General features: G+C 38.6%; 1 protein-coding gene across 2 annotated transcripts in view; it reads right to left on the bottom strand.

Annotated features, from left to right (window-relative positions):
* Positions 1-1,696: 1,696 nt before the first annotated feature.
* The window catches only part of Pde3a (phosphodiesterase 3A), a 297,902-nt gene continuing 288,500 nt past the window's right edge, over positions 1,697-11,098 (bottom strand). For both annotated transcript variants that reach the window (XM_004664377.3, XM_045139534.1), the window contains exon 16: positions 1,697-9,504. In XM_004664377.3, coding sequence (XP_004664434.3) covers positions 9,263-9,504 — 242 coding nt within the window. In that variant the 3' untranslated portion in view covers positions 1,697-9,262. The remainder of the gene's footprint in view (positions 9,505-11,098) is intronic.

The raw sequence follows: 11,098 nt of genomic DNA, 5'->3' as shown, positions 1-11,098 counted from the left end.
ATGACGTCAGGGAGAATTCTCAAGACTTATCTCCAGCTCTGAAGAAAGCACGATTGAAGCTTATGTATGTCATAACGAGCAGAAAGCCTCGTCACTTCAGAGCTCATCGTATTGTTTCTCAAAAGGTTGCCCCCCCATCTCATGCAGCACACCTCGGAGATCAGCAAGGTTATAGGGGTGATCTGCAGGGCTGACGGGCTGGGGATACAAATTGTCTGAGGCTAAGTGACTTTCACTTTTTTTCCTCTGGCTTGATTATTAACCTTCTCAACATCACCCTTTATGCCGCACACTTTAACATTCCATTATGTCAGACCACTTTTCTCATTGTAGGAAAAGAGATTTCTTAATCTCCTTTAGGCTGGACCTTAGACCCTTTTTCTCTCCCCCAGACCCTTTTTCTTTCCCCCGAGGACCACAGGGACAGAGGCAAAATGCACAATTCAAGAAACTCCATCTTGTCCTGTCATGCTATGGAAAACTGGAAGTGTATGTGTGCGTGTGTGTGCGTGTGTGTGTGCGCGCATAAATGCAGAGAGTGAACGAGAGGAAATGTATATACAGAGAGTGTATAATTGCCTAAGATAAAGAACTACAAGTGAGAAATGTGCTGTTCCTTTTAGAGAAAGTTTAGTCTGGTATGAGAAAAAAAAAGAAATTATTAAAAAGAAATAGGATTAGGGGCTGGAGAGATGGCTTAGTGGTTAAGGTACTTGTCTGTGAAGCCCAAGGACACAGGTTCAATTCCCCAGTACCCAAATAAGCCAGATGCGCAAGATGGTGCACGTGTCTGGAGTTCCTTTGCAATGGCTGGAGGCCCTGGTGAACCCATTCTGTTCCCCCCCCCCGTCTCTGCCTCTTTTTCTCTCTCAAATAAATAAATATAAAAAGATGTTTAAAAAAAAAACAGACCTAGAAATTGAGGTGTCCCACAGGTAATGGAGAAATCATTGCATGAAGATTGAAACATGAATCCAGTCAAAAATCACACACTTTGCATTTGTTTCAGAGGACTTTGTGTGAATTAAATGATATATGTTGAATATTTTTCATCGTTGAAACCATTCTATTTTCAGACATACAGAGCATGTTGTGTGTCCCTAAATTTTATTGAATAAATCGTGAGGTTTGTAGCATAAATGTAAGCACTGCCTGTTTTATGAGATTTTGTAGCCAAATGTATAACTCGTGGGTATCTTGGTTTGATGCTACTTGGTAAGAGAAAAGATACTGCTTAATGGCAGAAAGTTAGGTAATAAGTAATGTGATTAAGAATTCATTAGCAACAAGGACTGGGAATGTAGCTCAGTGGGTAGAGCGACTTCTAAGCATGCAAGAGGCCCTGATTTTGATACCCTGGTGCAATGATACACACCTGTAGTCCCAGCACTCAGGAGGTAGAGGCAGGAGGATCCAAAATTCAACGTTGTCTTCAGCTATATATTGAACTCGAGGTTAACCTGAACTACATAATATCTTGATCAAAAAAAAAAATACTTTCATCAACAATAGGTAGGAAGATGTTACCACAGCCATTCAAGTCCCCAAAGGATCCCTGGAAAGTGTAAAAAAGTCCATGGATGTCTCACTATAGAGCAGACCGGGTGATAAGAGCCCATATGTATTTCGATACAAGAAGATATGCTGCCTCATGAAGTGTGGAAGAGTTGTGTTGCACAAATAATCACATCAAGCATAATACCACAGACTTATTTTTATATTATACATTATCTTCACATTATAGCATCCACATTGATCATTATATATAAAAACCAAGAGGCACTTCCAATGGTTCTGGCAAAAGAGAGTATCAACATAGTGTCTAAGCTAAAAAATAATAAAGTAAATACAATTTATCTATTTTTTTCTGTACATATTCTACATTTTACAAAACTTTTACCAGCTATTACTATGTCACTTAACAAATACTTGTGATAAGATGATACTAACTAGTGCCACATATATATGAAGTGCAAAATACAGGTGGAAGGACCAAATTTATTTCAACTGCAAAATTATTGTTTAAGTACAATGCTTCACATTTACATTTCTAAACAATAAATTTGGAAAAGTTACTAATTAGTGGGCATAATCAAGTTTTCTGAGACTGGTAAGAAAAGCCTTGTTAAAAATTGCCGTATACAAATGATGTCTATTCAAGCATCACTTTAGTCAGCAGTTATTTGAAAATATTGCTTTTTTTAAGGAACACTAAGTTGATCCCATACTCTCTGGTTTAAAATATTATACAGGGTCAAATGCTTAGAGAATTAGAGAACTGTCCAATGTCATTTTTTTTCAAGAAGAGATAGATCAAAACAACTGGTTTACCAGGAATAATAACACATTTTACATGAAAAAAAAATCAAGTTAATGTTGCCAACCCAAATCAAAAACACTGTGGACTCAGATTATTATTTTTTAGTTGTGTGTGCAAATATCATTACAGAAAGACAAAGAACATACCGTTCCCATTGTTTGGTATTGAGAGCTTTGCAATATTTATAAAAGCACCAATTTTTCAGTTTGTTATTTGCATGATAAAAATCTCTAGGAAGAAATATGAGGGGCTGTGGGGATTCAGTCCTATTTATTTCCAGTGCTTGTCAACTGACAGATTTAAACATGTTGGTGCAAAACTGGTGTGTATTCTTCTGTGAGAATATATTAAGACATAAACTGACACTCACTAATGAAAAAAATTGTTAAGCAAACAAACCATGTTAAAAAATGCCATGCAAATATTTTACACAGAGTATTAAAAATTAGTGACTTTTAAACAAGTGAATAAATATATATTAAAAGTCAAGCTATCAAAACCCCAAGAACATAGAATATAGATATGTTTGGGTTATTTTTAATGATAGCAACACAATATTACTGGAGTATGCTCATATGTATCCAAAAATGAAATATCTGACACAACATAGGTTTTGTGAGTCATAAAAGTAATCAATTAAAAAAATTAAAAGTGAGGTGACGGGAAGTTCTATCAGACAATAGGTTATATACACAGAGGAAACATTTTGGAACCATTATTCTTAATTTCACATTTTGCTACCTGTAGGGAATTACTAGAAGATACATCCTCAGCAACCTTTTCAAGCTGTGAAGGGTAATTCACATTCGGAAATGTGGAAGTGCTCATTACATTAAAGGAATTCCAGGGTGAAATGGGGAGCTATTTTGTGGCTCTACTCCACAGTGACTAATAACTAAATTGGTTTATAACAAAGATGGAGAGTATCAGGGGATGTGCTTGTAATGTTTACACCCAGTCCTCGAGCCTGCCTTTCTTGCTTCTTAGTTTCATGAAAACAGAGGAATGACTTTGAACTTGACATTAAAAGCATATCACTTTTCTTATTATAACTGAGGAGGATTACTGATTTTTTTGTCCAATAATTCTGAATTAGGGAAGTAAAAACTGATGAGAAGTCACACACTTTCATCCTATGAATATGATTTTGGGCTTTGTTTCCTTTTCTAAGAATGAAAATCAAAAAAGAAATCTAAAGCATTAAAGCTTTAAAAATACTTTTCTGTTGCTTTCCTATTGATGAATTTCATATTCCAAGCTACCATTTGGTCATGCATGACAGATGGATAAAGTGGATGTGATTCATCAGAGAGGCAGTGTGTGATAAAAGTCAAGATTAATATTTAATTCTCCTTAGCATTGAGGAATTTGGGTTTTTATCTGTATTACAATTTAATACCAAAAATCTGCAGTGGTAATCAACAATTTTGTACATCCTCAGGGACAATACACTGCTAGGTAATATATTCTTTTGCATGGAGATAACTCCTAAGAAATTAGACTGTAATTTAGACACTTAAATGTTTGGAAATAAACACAGTTTTTATTTGTGTTGTGTGCTCACTGGACCCATTATAAAACATTTTCCTCACAAAGTACTAAAAAATAACTAAATATTTCAATTTTCATTTCTATGATATTAGTTGTGGTTATGTCAAAATACTCAGTGCCTCAAGACCCACAAAACATCATGTCATGGGTTTTACCTCAATCTAGCAAAGTAATTTAAAATAGCCTTGCTTCAAGAAGACAAAACAAATTTAAATATTTCTAACAGAACTTACATATGCAGAGTCAGCATTACCTTCTATTTTCATGATTAAGGAACCACTTCTTGATGCCAAGAGAGAACACATGCTTAGGTACAGATATGCTTAGCATTTCCTATCAAGGGGAAAGTTCCACTTTTCTTCTGTATGCCCCAACTCTACAGGAAAGCAAACGCCAGGCATTCCAATGCATGGTAATCTAAGCAGCTTTCGAAACATGACATGGAGGAAAGCTACCTTTAAACAGGATACATGGACACTTTTAGAACCTCTGCCTATGTTAAGAGCCAATTTAGTCCCAAAGACATATTTTTATGCCTGCATTAACATGAATTCAGGGAATGAATACTTTTTGAATCTGAAAACTGACTTCCACTAGGCAAATAAGGCCACAATTTCATTTATGTGTCTGCAAACATGTTTGGCATATGCACACACAAAAGGTCAAATATTTTTGATGCTTCTTTAACCTAATGATAGGATAATTTGCTAGTGTGGTCATAAGGACCTGGCTTTAGGTAAGACAGAAGGCAACATTAGGTCAGATAGAAACAGTGTTATTTTAATAAGCACAATAGATTAGGTGCCTAATATTCATGCTGCATAATATGTACTAAAATCCATGTCGTTAACAGTGTGTTGTCCCTGGGTATGAATCGCACATATGCTTCCTCAAAAACTCAAGTAGAACTATCTAAATGATGGTTTGTGTTTCAGTTAATTCAGAGCCAACAGCTTAATTTATTAATTGATTTCCAATAAGAATGTGAAGATTTTCTGTAGAAACAAATTGATAAGCTATGAACATAGGACTTCATCTGATTAGGAATTTCAAGAATAATTTTTGAATCCTTTCTGCCTGAAATGACTTGGTCTTGCATGTTAAATTTTGAACTTGCTTGAACAGATTTTAAAGATACACTGATGATATTTGCATATTCATAGTATTGCTTTATGGAGAAGTCACAGGAGAAATGAAAGATCTAGAAGGACGCTCATGAAATATACTGACGAAACTGAATTTGGTTTCCACCAAGTACTTCATGGTTTTTCCTTTACATTACCCGAGGCTGAACTGTTAGCATCAGAAATTTTGTTGGTATTTTTTTCTACAATAATGAAGGGATTCATTGAAAAATCAGGAGCATTTCAATATAATTCAATCTGTGGGAATTCAAAGGGCACTCATTTATAATAGCCTTAAGCCAGCATGGAAAGTCAGTTTCATTCTGAATACCGTAACAATCAGGACAGGCATTCAGTGGAAACTAAGGTTAGGAAGAAGGGCAGTATGTCCCTTATCTGCGTGACGGGGAAGTGGAGAGTCCCATGGTGTGTAAGCACCAAGATTGTCTCCCAAAGTGGAATATATGTGATTTTTGGATAATTCACTTATCATTAGTCAGTAGTTGTTTCCCACACCAATACTTCACTTTTGTCAAGGAGTCATTTCAAACTTTAAACTTTATTTACAATGATAATTTTCATGTTTTTATTATTTAGAAAATAATTTATTATTTTTTTTCCATCTCTTAAACAAAGAATAGGCCTGAGTCTCATGCCTTTTGCACAGCTTTGACCTTCAAGAAAGTTCTCTGGGAAAGAAAGGCAGAAGACACTGGGAAATGTCAAGTACAAACATCTAATAAACAGCCTGTATGATAGTCAATTGCTTTTCTTTTGTATTACTGTGGGTTTCAATGGTTAGGATTTGCTCTGGAATTCATCCAAAATAGAACAGACAGAACTGGTATTGTGTTTGTGGAACCTAGATTCTTTCCTAAATGTAATATGAGGACATTCTTTCAGATGGCAGATGGATGCGGACCAGTAGAGATGTATTCCTATACAGAGCCTCTGAGTTCATCTTTTATTGAGAACAAAACCAGGTCTCGTAAAAATGACTATATATATAGATATATATTTTACAGTTAGGTAACAACGAACAAACAAACAAACAAACAAAAAGTGGTGCTTTCACCAAGGAGATAATATTCCAAAGGTCAGCTTCAATCACTAGAAAGACATTCTGTTAGCATGTTGACAATGACACTGACAGCGTACGTCATAGGCCTAAGTGTCTGCTCCACAGAGAGAAACTGGTTCCAATCTCCTCTACCACCAACACGCCGTGGCTGTCTACACAACGATCCATCTCCTAAGTGGGTAGAAACTCCTTCATTGAAAGACCTGAGTTGATCGGATGGCACCTCTAAAGGCTCGTATGAAACTGTAGGAAATGGCAACACACACATCGCACCACAAAATGTGAGCTCTAAAGTGGGAAGTGAGCATGGAACTGCTGCTGTCACCCCAAAAGGGGAGAGCGCCACTAATGGGGAAAAATGTTTTTATATGTCCTTCAACATCCTTTGAGATGAGGTGGGCATGAAGGTTAGACACTAAATACTCGGTAGTTCTCCATTCCTGTATTTTAGGTGACTTCCATCTCTCAATGTTATTTGTTTTCTAAGGGAAAAAAAAAAATCACTTATACGTGTGGGTAGATGAACACAATTCTGGATAAGGAGATTCTGAGCACTCCGATCACTAATATTCTTATGATTTCATGTAACTTTAAAGTGAAAGAAACAAGACCAGAGCCAGGCAGTTTGCTGAGACCCTTGCAATGATACCACGCTGGCCCCCTCGGGGACTCTGAGCTTCAATAAAACCGTCAGGACACAGCTGCACAATCACGATGGCTCTGTCATTCACTTGCTCCACACCTAGCCTTTCTATCCATTTATATTTATTGTAGAGACATATGTCCATTTGGAGAAGGGGATACGTTTTTAAGGATACGTTTTTAAGTATATACAAAGAGTCAATGAGCATAAATGCTCTTTCTTTTTAATTGCCAGGGAAGGACAACAGCTCACTTCACTGAGGGGAGGTACTTGCCTTACAGTAGACTTTACAAAAAGGGATACATGGGCAACACAGAGAAAATGGAACGAATTCAGGAAGTGCAGGATACAGATGACCTGGAGTTGATTCAGGCAAAGACTGAAATATGTGTGCCTGAAGGGGCTCAGGCAGCTCAGCGTCCACGTGATCCTCTTCCAAGTTCCCTACTCATTCGACAACCTGCCTTGAAATCACATTTTATTTTTAATTATCTTTGTCAGCTTTGAAAAACAAACAAAAAAAAAAGTGCCATGGGTTTTGCTTTGGAAGGGAGGGATACAAAGGAATTTTTCCTGTAAGCAATCTTTTCCTAGGATTTCTGAGTGAGGAAAAGTGTTTTGGAAAGCCAAGAGATCGTGATGACAAACAGGTCTGTACACTCAGGCCTAAGAGAATGGGTGACAGCCAGAAGCGTTAGAGAGAAATGAACACCCACTGTAACAACTTGGTATTGGTTGAAAAAGCCTTTCATCTTGGAGATAAAGATCTCAGATGCAGTCAGTTAGCAGTTGTTAGCCCTGAAAACATATTCTTCATATCCTCCTCATCTAACGGCAAAAAGGAAAACAGTTAACGGTATCAGGTCATCATTGAAACGAGAATGGGGTAGATGATTGCCCATAGACGCCTGTGCAAACGGACCATCAACCCTGTTACTGGGCTTGGAGATAGCTACAATGTATAAAAATGGTGATTAAAATATAACCTTATAAAATGTTTCCCTTTTTTGTTTTAAAAAAGAGCTAACTATCTACACAGAACAAAAAAAAAAATCTTTATATTTACATCAAGGTAACTATTCATGACACATATTATGGTATGCAATAAAATATCGAAAGTGTGTATCAACTTTTTAAATAGAGGTTTGGCTCACAGCATAAACAAGTGTAGATAAATACACAAACCAAAAACAAAACAAAACAAAAAAAACCCGAAAACTAGCTTTCGACAATAGCCTATCTCCAAACAATCCGTCTACAATCTTTCCTGCCAAAAGAATGGGCCACGGGGCACATGGAAGCTACACTCTCAACAGTGTGTGGAATAAATGCCACCCAAACAGGGGGATTAGAGTGAACTTCCCTCAAAGCCAACCTTTAACCTGTACCACGGGTCAGACTTTCCTGATGTCAATATTGATTGCCTAAGTTGACATTTTTTTTTTCCCTTCATCTTGTCACAAAGTCCACAGAAGGTTTCTGTTTCTTTTCTTCCTCCTACTATTACCCATTTTGCAGCAAATTAAAAAGAGTTAGGAAACAGCACTGTTAAAAGGACTTCCTTTCCTGGTATCCTTTAAGAATTCTTCATGAGAAGAGCTGATTCCAGCCACTTTGTGTGTGTGTGTGTGTGTGTGTGTGCTCATTTATAAAGAATGTCAGCCCTTACATGGCGTTTGAATCTCAGGACAGTGACATACGTGCTTACAATTAGGCAAGCACAACCTTGCACGCGGGAGGCTGGTGGTGCGCAGCGGTAGCCAATCACTTGACCCATCCATGCCCTCCCTCTGCAAAGGGACCTGCATGGAAACTAAGTGGAGAGCATGCACAATGGCTCTCTTTCAGACCTGTGTGATCACATATACTGAGTCATCTGCTATGGCTGTACAAGCTCCAAAACCACAACCACCTCTCTTTGTGTGTGCGTGCGCATTCACACGCGCACGTGCACACACACACATACACACACACACCGGACTTGGCAGGATGTACCAGAATTCAAACAATGCTCTAGAACCTTCATTCCTTAGTACAGAGAGCGAAAGCCTCTTAGCTGATAACCTGCATTTGCTGGCGTTGCTTCCCGGCTAAGCGTTGCCTTGTGTTGTGTCATTCTTCGTGATTTATTGTCACAGTGACCATTATATATCTTAATATGAATGTTACTAACTGTAGAGCCAGCCACTCTGGCTCGCAGTGTTACATGTGTGTGCGTGAATGTTTTACATGAATCTATGTGGGAGCTTATATACACACACACACACACAGACACACACACACACAGACACACACATACATATTTCCTTCTTTTAGAAAATCCTTAGAAGCTGGTGTTGCAGAGTGAATGCTTCTTTGAGCAAGTCTTCAGCCTTGGACCTCACTGTAAAAATAAACACACAGAGTAGAAAGAATCTCACAATGCCAGAGCCGTTTGCCCGTCTTCTCGTAGTTCTACAGTATTGTGTCTAAGTGTTGTGCTGGCTTGAAAAGAGTCTATGAGAAGTCCTTCGGTCGGGAAACTCAGCTCGCTCCATCCAGGGTCACAGGCTCTGCTCTGGGGCCAGGAGCTCCTCTGCTCTGCTCTTCCCCTTGTCCTCCTCCTCCTCCGTGATGGCCTGGATCTGCTCGGAGGCGTGCTGCGGCGGGGCCTGGTCTAGCGACTGGTTTCCTATGGCCCCTGACCGCTGCTCCTGTTCAATGACCTCCTTCCACATCTTGTGGTTCTGCAGGAGGTGTTCAGTTATTTGACAGTAGACTTTCCTCCTCTTGAAAGTTTTCTTTCCTTAAAAACAAACAGTACTAAATTAAATGGCCTGGTGGGTATATGTGAATTATTTTCATGTTATTCATGGAGTACCAAATGGATGAAATGAGAAAAGGCTATTGGACAAGGAGCCGCAAATGAGAAGGTTACTACAAATGGGTCTATGCTGGGTGGGAGTGTTCTGAGCAACGAGTGGAGAGGCTTACACAGAAGCTGTCTAAGCTTCTCTGGGCAAGAAGAATGTAATGTTTCCTTCCTCTGGGGAGACCCATTAGAGTTAGGCTTAACATTTAGAAGTTAGGCAAACATCCCCCCCCATTATATATCAACTCTCCCAGCTCAGAAGCACTGACCTCTCCTGTTGTGTGCAAATCCACAAAGCCCCAGGGTTTAGGAAGTATTCAGTAGGTTTCTACTAGATGAATTACTTCTATTTCCTATTCTATAATTATCCAGGCCAGTGATTACATGTTAGTGAGTGGTAAAATGGTAAGGAAGAGGGGTCCCCAGGAAATTCTGACATCAATGAAACATTACACTGACCACAAACATTTCTGGGATGATTGGAAAGGGATATCTGGGTCTTTAATGTAGAAGAAAGGAGGAAGAAATATGAACGATAGCAAAGAAAATTCAAAGCCAGTGGTTATGGGATGTGTCAAATGCATCAGATCTCTTGAGGGGGGGGTCTTTCTGCAGGCATCTATTGTTGAAGTGCTAATGATTCTTTTACCACTTTCATTACAACAATACAGAAATTTCTTTCACTATGGAACAATAATATAAAATTTAAAAAAAAATATTTGAGAGAGAGAAAGAGGCAGATAAAGAATTAGTGCTCCAGGGCCTCTAGCCACTGAAAACCATCCTCAGAAACATGCACCTCCATGTACATCTAGCTGATGTGCATTCTGGGAAATTGAACCTGTGCCCTTAGGTTTTACAGGCAAGCTCCTTAGCTGTTAAGCCATCTTTCCAGCCCAATTTAAAAAAAAAAAAAGCATTTTACAGAAAAGGACATCAAATGACCTTGAATTATTTTTGAGCCATATAGATACATGAAAATGTAAAATGATGGGGATAACAATACAGGCACAGAAGCATAAGGAAGAAGTTTGTTTAAAAAGATAATTATTAGCCAGGCGTGGTGGCGCACACCTTTAATAGAGCACGCGGAAGGCAGAGGCAGGAGGATCTCCGAGAGCTAGAGGCCACTCTGAGACTACATAGTGAATTTCAGGTCAGCCTGAGCCAGAGTGAGACCCTACCTTGAAAAACAAAAAACAAACAAACAAAAGGTAATTATTTACTGTTTTCGACATTTATTCATGACATGGACCCATCAACCAAAATGACACAGACCAACAGGTAAGCACTTTTCAGTTTGCCGGAATGCTGTCGAAACAAAGATTGACGAGACTAGCTTTGCTGAAAGGAGTGTGCACTCTACTGGAGAGTACAACCAGAAAATGAATACGTGGTTTGCTTTGGGACACACATACAATTGTGACCAAGGCACCTTTACCATTGTTCTTAGCTTGACTACATTTTTAACAGGTAACTCCCCCCCCCCAAGACTATAGAACCCCAGTTGCCCTCTTAGAACGTTCAC

The sequence above is a fragment of the Jaculus jaculus genome, chromosome 22 (assembly GCF_020740685.1).
Source record: "Jaculus jaculus isolate mJacJac1 chromosome 22, mJacJac1.mat.Y.cur, whole genome shotgun sequence".
Taxonomy (NCBI): domain Eukaryota; kingdom Metazoa; phylum Chordata; class Mammalia; order Rodentia; family Dipodidae; genus Jaculus; species Jaculus jaculus.
This window is presented reverse-complemented; position numbering and strand designations above follow the sequence as displayed.